Below are 14,823 nucleotides of genomic sequence, written 5' to 3'. Positions count from 1 at the left end.
ATGAGTGCCCAAAAAGCGTTGCCATATGGCCGCCGAGTGCAGCGACTTGCCTAAAAGGACTTTGCTTTAAGTAGCCGATCTAACCCGGAAGTCCTAGCTGATAACCTCCTCCCGACCAGGTTTGGTTGGCAGCATAAGACACCATGGTGACACTGAAACAGAGCCACTTTTGTGTCACAGCATACCCTGGCTTTGAGCTCAACGTACCTCGCTAACCCGCTAATCAAGCTTCGTAGTATACCCTACCGGTGCGAGCAGACACCTGTCCCAAATATAAACAGATTTAGTTTAGCAATTTAAGCAAATAAAAGTCTTATTCAGGATTTTACAGTATAACCATATCCTACTACTAACTATGGGACTGACAATAGGAGGCGGGGCTTGAAAGTGTACATGTATTTATTGCAAAGATAGAACAACAAACATTGTTTCCTGACTGCTGATGCTGTTGACTGTCAGTTGATTAAGCAAAGTAGGAAGTAACATTAGGAATCCCTGATAATGTGACTGTGTGCCTGCTCTTTCTTGTGCATTAGCATGTGGGTTTTCAGAGCTAACAAGCTTTTCTGCTTTGGATACATTTATAAGGCTTCTCTCCTGTGTAGATCATGTGGTTTTTAAGAGATAAACTTTGTGAAAAAGCTTTCCCACAGTGAACACATTTATAAGGCTTCTCTCCAGTGTGTATACGCATGTGGGATTTCAGACTAGCAAATACTGCAAAAGCTTTTCCACATTGGCTACACTTATGAGCCTTCTCTCCAGTGTGAGTTAAAATATGTCTTTTCAGAGGTGCAATTAGTGAAAAAGCTTTTCCACACTGGACACATAGATGGGGCTTCTCTCCAGTGTGTATTAGCATGTGGGTTTTAAGAGTTGAACTTGATGAAAAAGCTTTCCCACAGTGAACACATTTATAAGGCTTCTCTCCAGTGTGTATACGCATGTGGGATTTCAGATCAGCAATTTGTGAAAAAGCTTTTCCACATTGGTTACACTTATGAGCCTTCTCTCCAGTGTGAATTAAAATATGTCTTTTAAGATGTGAAATTAGTGAAAAAGCTTTTCCACACTGGGCACAGAGATGGGGCTTCTCTCCAGTGTGTATTAGCATGTGGAACTTAAGAGCTGACCTTTGTGAAAAAGGTTTTCCACATTGGTCACATTTATGAGGCTTTTCACCAGTGTGTGAGATCATGTGGGATCTAAGATTTGAACTTGATGAAAAAGCTTTCCCACAGTGAACACATTTATAAGGCTTCTCTCCAGTGTGTATACGCATGTGGGATTTCAGACTAGCACTTTGTGAAAAAGCTTTTTCACATTGGTTACACTTATGAGGCTTCTCTCCAGTGTGTATTAGCATGTGGGTTTTAAGACACCAAAAACTTGAATAAGATTTTCCACACTCGATGCATTTATGTCGAATTTTGCCATCAGTGTTCTGCTGTTCATTCACACTAACAGAGTGTTTTTGCTGGTGTTTCTCAAGTTCAGTAAGGGCCGTAAAACTCCTCTTGCAGACAGTGCAGTTGTGCAGCCTTCCTTTGAGCTGCAGGTTCAGTTCATCACTCTGTCCGTGGATCTTCTGTTGCGCTGCATCTGGGTATTCAGACACACCTGGAAGAGTTACAATATGGATTTAGAATGGCATCAAACTTATTGCAAATCTATTTATACTAAAACCTAGCACTAACTGCCTTGTTTACACATATCTAGATTTTTTTTAAAAACTGATATTTTTTTTATGCTTTTGTTTTTATAATCATGCTTACACAGCATTCGATTAAAATAATATCTCCGTACACACCAGAACGCAAAACGATTGCAAACACGAATGTTTATGTAGAGTAGCCTAAACTCGTCTACTCATCTGCGTTGTCCCCCCTCAATGAACTGAAGGACAAGACCAGTGTGTTAGTTTATCAGTCTGGCGGAAATAACAACGGGTTTGGTTGTGCCTGCAGGTGTAGCCAAAGTCCTTTTAGGCAAGTCCCTCCACTTGGCGGCCATATCGCAACGCTTTTTGGGTACTCATCGGGCATCCTATTTGGCGGAAATGTGCGTGCGCAAGGCTTGCGCAAGGACACACTAACCATGCTCCAGCGGCGATTTCACAGCACATAATTGGCTCAATGTAGTCACATCACACCACATGATTGGCTCAATGTATACACATGTCGACGTTTTGCCGAGGAAGGGGTGGGATATACATATCCACATGTGTAGATTGGCGTTACAAACTAACCCCATGCATTTCTATGGAGGATTTTTTGAGTGCTGTGTCTCCTCAATAGAACGTCTCTGGTGTAGCCTACAACCAGAGTATCAAAACAGTTTTGCAGTTTTTGAGGAAATATTTGCAGTTCTTATGCAGGAAATACAGTATTTTGGACACTGGAAACTGTATTGTACTGGTGCGCATTTCCCAAAACCATTGCTGCTAACTAAGTTAGTAACTTCGTTGGTTGCAATGCAATTTCCCATTGCCAACCAACTAAGTTGCTTGGGGTTTTGCAGGTGAAACCATTTTGGCAGGGGTGTTTTAACGTTTTTTACTAATTAAGGGTGTCACGGTTTCGATTTTATTTCTAAATCGATCGAAATTACATCTCAATCTCGAACTTCGAACTTAAAAGTAGAATCGACGATGCAGCCACACCCCCAATGTCACGTCCAGCATGTATGCCAAGACGCACAAACACACATGCACGTGCTGAACTGCAGCGTCAACACTCCTCTAATTTTAGGCTGCAGCCAGTTAAAATATAGGCCTACACATCAACCTACCGAAATCAAAGCCCCTCTTGCTACTTTGAAATTACTGGTGTGGAAGTATTCGTTCATTCACGTCAATTAAAACTAACTTAGCCTACTCAACTTAGCAAGTGAAAAGATGGTCTAATTACAGTCCAAAGTTACTTTAAGGCTTAAAATGCACATTTATAAGTACATATTCCATGAACACTAACCTTGGGTCTCTTCGGAGTGTGCTGAAACAATCAAATTAACATTCTGTGTTGTTTCATTTTACTATGTTCATGTCTCTGTTTTAGCCTAATGTTAGTTCTGTTTACATTACAACCTCGCGGTTGGAATGGTTTCAAAGCGGTTTCAAAATAAAAGCCCCCCGAAAAAAAAAAAGGCCAAAAAAAGTAAATAACATATAAGGAATGCATTAATAGTAATATTTTAAAAAGATCGAAAATCGAATCGAATCGTGACTTTAAAATCGAAAATTACATTGAATCGAGGATTTGGAGAATCGTGACACCCCTATTACTAATATGGGATTTTTATCTGCACAAAACTGGAGAAATTTGTTATGTATTTGTGTTTTATGTTTGCTTGTTAGATTTATTATTTAGCAATAACTATGAACTTGAATTTGAATGTGGTTCCAAGTTTAAATGCTAATGCTAACATGGATTTCTATGCAACGCCACGAAAACATGCGTGCGCAACTAAGAGGCAGAAAGCACCATACAGCATAGAGCAGTGCTGTCCATGAAAAATTCAAAATCACGATGGTTAGAGAATGTTCAATATGTTCAATATCCTTAACGGAATGCATGTCAAAATACGATGTTATATTAATAATGCAAATGAACGGCAAACTCTGAAATATAGTCTGAAATGAGATGTTATTATCATTGAGACAACAGGGGTATACAAAACAATTGCGATTGTAGCTGACAGCAGTCGACTATTAGGTTAAGTTTATAACGTTGTTGGACGGCCACCAAGCGTCTTCTGCCCCACGGCTGCGCGCACATCTAGTTTTGTTCGTAAACGGGAAACCAGTGTATAGTAGTTATAATAATAGTAATATTACATTACATTTATATCTAAGTGTTATTTTGTTAGATTTTGTGCTAGAAGTCATTTTTTAAGTAATTTAGTTAGGGAAAGAATGTTTAAATCAGGCCTCCCTTTAGTCTTTTCCACACGGTGGTTTATTAATTCAACTATGGTATCGGATCGATATCGGGTAGCGACCGCCCAGGCATCTGTATTGAGACTGAAAAGGTCGGATCGGTGCATCCCTATTTATAGCCAGGCCTCGGATAATAGCCGTGGGCGTGGTCGATACGGATAATTAAAGGCCGGCCCTCAAATATAAGCCGGGGTAATTTGCTAACAAGTAGGGCTATCAGTCCATGAGCACTAGAAGACATTGTTTTGATTTAACTCAATGAAATAAAAGAGCTCTTCTTAATATTTTATATTGTTGGTTGGTTTAATACGGTTGCCAATGAAAAGTCGTTGTCCTACACCATGGGTATCCAACACGTCGCTATCAAGCGACCAGTCGCTTGCCGACCCCTTCTGAGCTTGCCAGAGGCTGAAGTACTACATTTAAACACAGTTGTTGGCATGAGGCATTCCAGCCAATTTATTAAAAAGTAAATCATGTATAATTTAAAAAATAACTCAATTTAGGCTACTTGGCTATGCAATACGGTTTCCATTACAGCACAGCACACGTTCAATGAATGAATGAAAGCTGCCTTGTCTCGCAATAAACAGCGAGTGGAAATCCTGACATTCTTTCAACTACATGAAGCTTCACAATGAACCATCAAATGCCCCCTAGACTTCAGTGCCCATCAGTCCCAACATCTAGCAATATAATCAAACAGTACAAAAGTAAATTAAATCCCAAACCAAACCGAAAATCTTCTGCTTTGGATAGCCTACCAGTATGCCAGTGACAGGAAGTGTTGAACAGTGTTGGCCCACTTTAAGAGTAGCCTTTTACTTTATTTCTAAAAATAAAATTCTACAACAGAAGCCTAATAAGAAATAAAGGCCTGCCTCGAAGCCTGTCCCAAATAAAGGCCTGTGCTTTGCGCAGCCCTAAGTAAATAAAAGACCCCAGCCCCAATTTGAGGATTTTACGGAATTATTAAAAATTAAGGAATTCTCCTTTAACAGCATACTATTTGGTTGTGGTCTTTGAACCAACGACTGCCTTTTAACTGATGAGCTAATATTGAGAAATGAAACTTTGATTTAGGTTACACAACAATCTTTCCTGTGAAATACTTACTTTCCAGCAGATAATCATGTTCTTGTTCATCATCATCTTCAATCTTCACTTCCGCGGTTGTCTGTTGTGTTTCAGTGTAACTAACGTTGGACTCTACGCCATCTGTTTCAGTTTTACAGTGAAGCTCTGCAAAGGGCTTTTCATCTTCATCTTGACATGAAATCATATGACCATATTCCTCCTCTTTTATATCTTCTTTCACCATCACGCTCAGTTGGTCAAGCTGCCGCGTGTCAGTAACGTTACAGCCAGAACTAAACGAATGTCCGAGATCCTTGTTCCCAACGGACCAAAGATTATCCCATTCAAATTTTTCTATAGTCAGAACAACACAAAAACAAAAGTTTGCCATTCAAGATCATTTCTTGTTTTAAATAAAATACTCGAAAACAACATGACCTGTTACATATTCCTTATAGCTACCTGGCTTACTTGGATTCATCACTTTGAGTAATGACAACTGTTATTGTGTCTTACAATGTCACCAACCCATAGACATTAAATGGGCCTACCTCAAGCCAAGTCCACACACAGAGATCTGTTGATCTGGTGTTATGTAGAATAAGACGTGAAACCGTGTTTATCTTCACAAAACTGAGCATTCCTGAACAAACATTACTAATAACACTACATAATAATGTACCTGTATCATAGACTCTAAAAAATATGGACAATACAACAGAGTTTGATGTGGATGAACTTGACTGGCCTGCACAGAGTCCTGACCTCAACCCTATAGAACACCTTTGGGATGAATTAGAGCGGAGACTGAGAGCCAGGCCTTCTCGTCCAACATCAGTATGTGACCTCACAAATGCACTTCTGGAAGAATGGTAAAAAATTCCCATAAACACACTCCTAAACCTTGTGGAAAGCCTTCCTAGAAGAGTTGAAGCCGCTATAGCTGCAAAGGGTGGACAGATGTCATATTAAACCCTATGGGTTAAGAATGAGATGTCACTTAAGTTCATATATGCGACTCAAGAAAGGTGACCCAATATTTTTGGCAATATAGTGTAAACGCCCATTCACACCAAGAACGATAACGATAACTATAAATAAATATCGTTCTCGTTAATATGAATGACGACATTCACACATAAACTATAACGATAACGACATGAAGAACGATATCGTTGGGGATCACTTTCAGAGCGATTTTCAGAACGATAAAAAGCTAATAGCCAATCAGAACCCATCAAACCGACCAAGAGAGAAGGGAAGCGGCTGAAGTGCCCTTGAGCAAGGCACCTAACCCCTCACTAATCCCCGAGCGCCGCTGTTGTAGCAGGCAGCTCACTGCGTCGGGATTAGTGTGTGCTTCACCTCACTGTGTGTTCACTGTGTGCTGAGCGTGTTTCACTAATTCACGGATTGGGATAAATGCAGAGAACAAATTTCCCTCACGGGATCAAAAGAGTATACTATGCCACTTGTGGTTGTATAAAGTAACCTGTGGTAGCTCTATACAAAACATATTGATCTCAATGGTGCATTTTGCCCATGTTCAGGGTGGGACGTAAAAAAGAAAAATTTGCATAAGACAAGTCAAATTGGTGTTTTTAAAAAAAAAGGATCATCAACTGTCTCATTTATCAATCAATTACTGTCTCCACGGCTTATTAGGACCGCCGCTAGCGAAGCTAGCAAAGCGGTCATATAGGGATTGTCAAAGTTTTTTTAATTCTTTTTTTTTTCCCCTGTCATCTACTTCCTGAAATTTTGGTCAACGATACCCGGGACACCGAAACACCGGGGCACATGAAATTTGGTGGGTATGTAACCCCACTAGACTTTTACCGAAAAATTTTGTTTGGTCCCCGGGGGCCACTCCCAACCCCCCACCCCCCCCCCCCCGCGCTGGGCCCCCGAAACCCAAAAAATGCAGTTTTTCCTAAATAACTACCTGAACCGTGGCACATTTTCTGGGGGTATGCCAAGATTTGTAGAATTTCATTCATGGGGAGGGGGTCTAAAAAATTAAGTTATGTGTACATTTAGTGACTGTACACTCATTGGCCTGTAGATGGTGGTGCACACATATACACACGCACACACACACAGGCACGCACATACTATCGGTATCGGCAATTAGAACAGCCAATACATAATTACAAATTCGGTAGGATTAAAGGAAAACCAAATATTCATCATCAATTGGCTGCATTTCCAGTAGTCGTTTGTCCACCAGATGGCGCATCGTTGCAGTGAGATGTAATTTTGTTGGAAGTTAATCTAAAGTGGGTTGGAAAGACAAGGACAACACTGTAGTTTACCGCAGATAAGGGTAGGATGGGTAGGATGGGTAGGATGTCTAATAAGGGTAGGATGATTTCCACATGAAATGTAATTCCCATTTCTTCTTGAAGCCGAAATAAATCTGAGAATGTTTATCGGACATGCTTGGTTTTACTGCAGGTAGGCTACGTTAATCTTGTAAGTTATAGCCTAGGAGGTAGGTAAAATAATGTTACCGTTAGCATTGGTTGAGTGATGGAGGCCAATTTGATTATGTATTTGTAGAAAACCATAAATGCAGTTATAGGCTACCAAGTAAATTGATAACAGCACTAATTCTATCTTTCGACTGTCATCCCATTCTCTTATGACCATAACCTAGGCTACTAGCAGGAGCTAAGTGAGTTAGCCAACACACGTTTGCTAACGTGATGGTTTTCTAATGGAAAATATATAGGCTACCTGAAAGATAACCTGTCTATGATGCATCCTAAACACCTGGCTGGGACATTTCTGCTCAAAGTCTCAAAAAGCATCTGAGTCAACGTTAATTCCCAAACACCCACTAGGCTACTTCAATCCTCGATTTTCAAAGGTGATTCAAGTAAGGAAGAGCATGGCTCAAAGTAAAGTAACTAGGACTGAAACATAAATTTGTCAAAGTGAATAATTTGTGTCAACTCGCCACAATGTAGATTTATTAAAGCACCCGTGAGGATCTACATCTCAATTTAAACCAAATGTTTTAGAGCGCACGTTGAGAGATGTATCCAGGGCAGGGCTGTACCTACACATATTTGTTGCACGTGCTACAAAAATCATTATTTGCGATGGACGTTACACCGTTACACCGGTCCGATACAGTTTTGCCTATGGCTATAGCCTACCGTGACACTGAAACGCTTTTTGTTTGTTCGAAGTGCGTGTTCAGGGTGTGAGAGAGGAGTCGATGTGCTTTGATTCCAGCTTGGTAGTTGTAGTATATGCTATTAAAAAGCACGTGTGTGTGAAGTATCCAAACAATGATAACACTTTCTTCATTATGGCTGCTTTAGCCACAGACCTTCAGCTACTGTACAGTGGGTCCCATTTAGAAGTGTCCACTTCATTCGCGCTTTCCGTGATTCACACAGCTGCGTAAAATGTAGTCTATTACTACTGATATGCAAAACTATTAACTTTTCGCCAAGAAGTGGCAGCTTAAGTCCGCTTGATACTGTTGGTTTCCAAAGGAGATTTTATTTGGGTCGCCAGCATAGCCTAGTGACAATATATGTTGTGTAATAGGCCTAGAATAGGGCCTACCTTATATAGCTTATAGTTTAACAGTCACGGTTTTGTCATAACTCCCTAATTTTTGCATTTAGAATAGCTCTGAAACCGGGGGGCGAACGTCGCAGAGGGGGCGCCAGTGCATGGATATCTCAATCGCAAAATTAAACAATATTTCTATCGGGCGCCTACCATGGACTAGGCTGGGTGAACCCAGCCTGATCTGCCGGCGATTTCTTTTCCGATTTCTAACCATGGACCTCACAGTTGCAAAATGCAAGGGAACATGAATCAGCCTATATTTGCACAAACAATAACGGACAGCAGCTCTTCAACTTGGCCCGTTAAAATGTGTATCTAGAGACGCATTTCATGAAGGCCCTTTTGGACATGTCAGTTATTTGCACCACTGGATAAAACTGCATTTTGTTTTAGACTACTGGTATTTAATTTATGCATTGACAATTAAGTTGAATATCATATGAACTACTAGATGACTAAACTCTTGCATATGTAGAAGAAGAAACATTCATAAAAATCCATGACATGACCTCTCTTCTTGATAGCTGTTGAAAACTGCATGGATCTGACAGGGATTGTTTTGTTTAATAAATAAATAAATAAATAAATACATAAATACATAAATACATAAATACATACATACATACATACATACATACATACATACATACATACTGTACATACATACATACATTATGCTGCTACCTTCTGCTTTTCCCAAATACAATGTAGCCTACAGGTGTACCTTTCTTCAGTCCAGTTGCAATGGATGAACTGTGATGAACTGCCCTACTTGTGATTGTTTAGAGATTTTAAAGGTTTTATAACAATGCTACACATTTTTTGGCAAGTGCTACAAATCTATTCACCTTTGCAGCGCCAGTAGGCTACTTTCTGTGCGGCCCGCAAACACACATGCCAAACAAGCATACACAAACGTTTCAAGAGAGGGGGATAGAGTAGAAGATGGAGACAAATTGATTAATGTGATTTATTTTCGCGGAATGGGTGTACAGGACTGAGCGGCGGTCATATTTTGTACCGCTATGCGGTACATCTAGTTTTATGTGTTTTAATGCAGAAAAACACCCTTGGGTCAATTTTCGCTGGAATTACACTTTAATGGGCCTTGGCTCATTTCAGGCTTTCCGAACATCATCGGCTCCATGAATGGGATGCAAGTGCCCATTAAAGCGTAGGCTTGCAAGTGCCCATAAACAAGGCTTATTATGTCAATAGATTTCCACCGGCCACTTCTATTCCACCGCATACATGTCCAAGTAGGTCTAATAGATAGGTCATTGGCCACTTCGATTTTTGGATGCTCTCTTAATGGCGTTGGTGTTTAACACACTTTTTTATTTTAATAATTGCCAGATGATATGTGATGCATCAAATCTCATCACAGATGTGAAATGGCTTGAGTCAATACCAGGATATACCGGGAATCTAATTTGAGCAAATCCTCAAATTATAGCCGGAAGTATATTTATTGTATTTGTTGGCTGGACAGAGGCTGAAGCAGTACTAAGCTTACATTTAAACACAATTTTTGGCATGAGGCATTCCAGCCTATGAATTTAATAGAAAGTAAAAGGAGAATCTGAAAGGACTTACTTCCCAGCAGATAATCGAGTTCTTGTTCATCATCTTCAATCTTCACTTCAATCTCCGCGGTTGTCTGTTGTGTTTCATTGCAAGTAACGTTGGACTCTGTGACGTCCGTTTCAGTTTTACAGTGAAGCTCTGCAAAGGGCTTTTCATCTTCATCTGGACATGAAATCATATGACCATATTCCTCCTCTTTTATATCTTCTTCTTTCACCATCACGCTCAGTTGGTCAAGCTGCCGCGTTTCAGTAACGTTACCGCCAGAACTAAACGAAAGTCCGAGATCCATGTTCCCAAAAGACCAAAGATGATCCCATCCAAAGTTTTCTATAGTCAGAACACAAAAACAAAAGTTTGCTTTTCAAGATCATTTCTTATTTTAAATAAAATACTTTAAAAAAAATTACCTGGCTGTTACATATTGCTTATGGCTAACTTACATGGCTTAGGCCTACTTGGATCCATCTTTAGCAAGGTCCAGTTACGGAAAATGTCCTCAAGCAAAGGTCCGGAGCATCACAGTGTTTCCCATACATTGACTTATTTGTGGCGGCCCACCACAATATCAACATTGACCACCACACAATGATTTTCCTGGTTGTACTAAATTGTGCTTGAATCAGGTTGGAATCATAACCGTGCTGCACTAATTTGTTAAAAACTGTTGCATTCGAGTTAATTCTGCAAACTTACCACCACAAATAGAATTAAATTCTGTGGGAAACACTGCATCATAATGTTTAACGTGTGTGTATAGGCTGTATGTATAGGCTATGTATGTATATGTATGTATAGGCTATATATGAGAAATAAGGCAAGATAAGAGTATTTGGGGAGAAAAACTGAGTAGCCTTGGCTATTTTTAAGATCTTAACATGAACTTAAAATAAAATTTGAGCTGAGACAAGGATGGATATTCCACAGCTGGCTCCTTGAACCCAATCAGCAAGTTTAATTTTAGTTTTTTTTATGTTGACCAAAAATCACAGGAACATCACATTGTTGGGCAGTGAATGGATGTAGGCCTAAGATTGTGGTGGATCAATTATATTTGCCTCTTAAATCGTAAAATATTCTGTGGTCTCAATTCACTGTTGAATGGGTAGGCCTAGCCTATATGCTTGCTCATGTAACCTGCGTTGTGTTGAACCTGCGCGATTCAGCCCTGCACACGCCCAGACTTGAACCCGCGAAACAGCAGCACCTCGGATCGGGAGGCGAGCACGCTAACAATTGAGCCAATAGCCCAGGCTACTCGCTCGCATGCCAGCAGCACTCTTGAGGCGTCGGGGAGTGAGGTTTACCAACGTTCCACAAGCACAGCTAAGCTAGCTGGCATCCGTTACACTCACCCCCATAAACCTCACTCCCGATCCGGGTCACGGCACCAATGTAACCTGCGTTGTGTTGAACCTGCGCGATTCAGCCCTGCACACGCCCGGACTCGAACCCGCGAAACAGCAGCACCTCGGATCGGGAGGCGAGCATGCTAACAATTGAGCCAATAGCCCAGGCTACTGGCTCGCATGCCAGCAGCACTCTTGAGGAGTCGGGTGAGGTTTACCAACTTTCCACAAGCACAGCTAAGCTAGCTGGCATCCGTTACACTCAAAATATATCCTCTGTCTAGTAGAGGTGCTTCAAATTGGCGCTTTTAAAAATCGCCTGTCTCAGAATATGTAGAAGAGTCAGTCCAGGGCAATTCCGTGCAAAGCTGTCACATAACGCCAACACAATGCCATGGTAGCCTATTTAGTTGGCGTTATGGACGTGACAGTTTTGCGTAGACTGAGTACAGTTGAGACACTTTTTGCCCACACAAAATCAAACAAAAAATAGATACTGAAAAGAAGTGATTTTCCACATGACATTCCACATGCCATTTCCTTAGCTTGTAAACTAAAATATTATCAATCAATAATAGTAGTTTATATTTTCCACAATTAGCTCATAAACATAAGGTGCATTTTTTGTATTTTTTGTGTCTCAACTGTACCCTATAGAGTACAGTTGAGACACCTACCTGGTACAGTTGAGACACCCATCTTTAATGATGTATAGTTAACTAACCGTTAGTTGGAAAGTTGAATAAATAAAAACATAGCAATTGCAAAGTGGTTGTAGTTCAAATTCATTCATTTCATTTAAATTAGCGTTGGTTAAAAGGAATACATCATGAACAAAATGTGACGCAGGAACAGATATGGCGAACAGTAGCCTACCAATGGAATGTCCAAGTAATAACACAATCCAATGTGTGTCTCAACTGTCCCCCGCTGACCACCTCGAACATTTCTATAGATTTTGCAACGACCTTACATGACACAATGGCATAAAATGTGTCAGTTTTTAGGGCACAGAATACTGTTTGTAATGATGCCAGTTATGTTTAACAGTAACATAAGTGTAATGAGCTATTCATTGTCAAAGGTGCATGGTCAAGTGAAATTCTTACTTTTGGAAAACAAACATTTGCCGATATCCTTAGATGGGAGATCCACTTGTGTTAAAATTTTCTGTGATCAAAGAGGGCACTAATACGCATTTGCATAGCAAAAATCACAACTTGGGCTTGCTGTGCAAGCAAGATATTTAAGGTGTCTCAACTGTACTGTCTACCCCAGTGTTTTTCAACCACTGTGCCGGGGCACACTAGTGTGCCGTGAGAGATCATCAGGTGTGCCGCAGAAAATTACCCAAATGTCACTCACTGGTCCAGAAAAGCAACTGTTGCATCAAAGAATTTATAACCACATGCTCTCATTGATTGATTGATTGCACTATTTGTGGTATGCAGGCATTGTACAACGGGGGGCCCATATCACATATACAAATGAAACAGAGTGCGCTTGTTTTATTGAGCAGGTCTTGCATAGAAGCCATAATAAGGCCTGTGTATTATTTGACATTTTAGGCTATGGTATGTTTATTTTTTCTTCACACAGGATGTTAGTGTGCCGTGGGACATTTTAAGTGTCAAAAGTGTGCCGTGGCACAAAAAAGGTTGAAAAACACTGGTCTACCCTATTGCCCCCGTATATAAAGCTCGTTCTCGCTGTCTAGCTTTCTCCTCTTTGAGCAATCCATGATTTGAAAATAACTTACGTATCGCTAACTCTGATTGTTTATCGTCCCGTCTCCTCTCCTCGCTCGTTTCAGGCTATCAGTGAGTCTCTTCCCATAGTAACTTTACTCACTGGCTCGACTTTATCAGAATGCACATTTCACTTCACTGGCTGAGTAGCAGCAGAAAGCGAAATAAAGGAAGGTAGGTTACTGAAGTAAATGCTGTTATCCTAACCTATGAAACATTTAGCGCAGCTTTGAAATCTTACGTGAAAAGTAACGACAACTGTTATTGTGTCTAACAATGTCGCCAAGTTAGACATTAAACGGGCCTACCTCAAGCAAGAAATTCTCCACACACAGAGATCTGTTGATCTGGTTTTATGTAGAATAAGACGTGAAACCGTGTTTATCTTCTTCTTCTGTTTTAATTGGCGGTTGACAACTACTTGGTGTATTGCTGCCACCGCTGGACTGGAGTGTGGAGTTGCTGATTACCTTTAAATTATATTCTTTTTAGATTAGATTAGATTGGATTAGGTTAGATTCAATTTATTGTCATTGTGCAGAGTACAAGTACAAAGACAACGAAATGCAGTAGCCTACATGGAGAAAATACAGCATAACATGAGGAGAGGGGAGGAGAAAAAAGCAACCCCGAGACTATGCTCCTATATGGGGATTAGCCAGTGTGGGAACAGGGAAAAACACCTCAGCAACATAAGCACATAGTCAGTACACTTTACAATGCGAAAGACACACGGCTTGCAACAGGGGAGGGGAGGGGTGGGGGGTGGAGGGAGTCCAATGCAGGCAAGCAGTCATCCGGTCCTGCAGCCATTCTCGGCGCTGGTCACAGACCTGCTTGTCAGACTGGGGGTATAGCGGTGAAGGCGAGGGATGGGGGGTAGTGGGGGGTGACTGCATGTCTGATATATGTTTAGGCGTTTTTGTATTGTGTCCTGGAGAGGTTCCACTCTCCCAGGTGTAGCCTACTGCCATCTCTCATAGGACCTTATGCTTTTAACCTCTGCCTTGCTGTTTGTCAGCCAACTCATTCCCCTCCACCCCTTTGTGCGCTGGGACCCACAAGAAAGAAAACTTAAAACCTGCCTTTTGCATTCCACTAGCCAGTTGTAATATTTCTGATAAAACGTCTTTCCTGGATGCTGAGAAGGCATACTGTAAGCTTAAAAGAGCAGGAATCAGATGCTAACTGCTTGTCTGTTGTACCCACAGCTTTCTACACATGACAGGGCAAACCATATAGCTATAAATTCTGTAAACTGCCAAGCCATCTGTTAGCCTTTTAGCTATAGCCAAACCCAGTTCTGGTGCCACATGTGCCACCCCCACCCTACTGTCAGTTCTTTTGGACGCATCTGTAAATATAATCAAACTCTCATTATATTTTTTCTGCAATATAACTTCACTTTGTCTCTCTCCTCTTCCTGGTTTCCCTCAAGCAGACCTAAATCCACTTTAAATTCTTAGCGCCACTGTGGGGCTGATATTCAAAGAACTTAATCTCTAATTGTCCATCCAAAGCTTCTCCCTCCCTC

At 40.8% G+C, this 14,823-nt stretch overlaps 1 protein-coding gene across 4 annotated transcripts; it reads right to left on the bottom strand.

Annotated features, from left to right (window-relative positions):
- Positions 1–381: 381 nt before the first annotated feature.
- LOC143136004 (uncharacterized) lies at positions 382–13,671 on the bottom strand. 4 transcript variants are annotated; one of them, XM_076296421.1, is made up of 4 exons: positions 13,598–13,671; positions 10,202–10,522; positions 5,054–5,368; positions 382–1,620 (listed from the first exon to the last, which is right to left on the bottom strand). In XM_076296421.1, exons 2-4 carry the CDS (start codon positions 10,482–10,484, stop codon positions 554–556), a joined length of 1,665 nt encoding a protein of 554 aa, XP_076152536.1. In that variant the 5' UTR covers positions 10,485–10,522; positions 13,598–13,671; the 3' UTR covers positions 382–553. The 4 variants fall into 4 exon arrangements, with proteins under 4 accessions (XP_076152536.1, XP_076152526.1, XP_076152545.1 ...); XM_076296411.1 differs by having other exon boundaries at positions 10,636–13,634; XM_076296430.1 differs by having other exon boundaries at positions 13,301–13,634.
- Positions 13,672–14,823: the final 1,152 nt, after the last annotated feature.

This window comes from Alosa pseudoharengus, unplaced genomic scaffold, assembly GCF_046254945.1.
Source record: "Alosa pseudoharengus isolate Yale_2024_CS ecotype anadromous, Long Island Sound unplaced genomic scaffold, YU_APseudo_1.1 YU_APseudo_1.1_scf_1, whole genome shotgun sequence".
Taxonomy (NCBI): domain Eukaryota; kingdom Metazoa; phylum Chordata; class Actinopteri; order Clupeiformes; family Clupeidae; genus Alosa; species Alosa pseudoharengus.
Note: the sequence above shows the minus strand (reverse complement) of the source record. Positions and strands in the feature narration are given on the sequence as shown.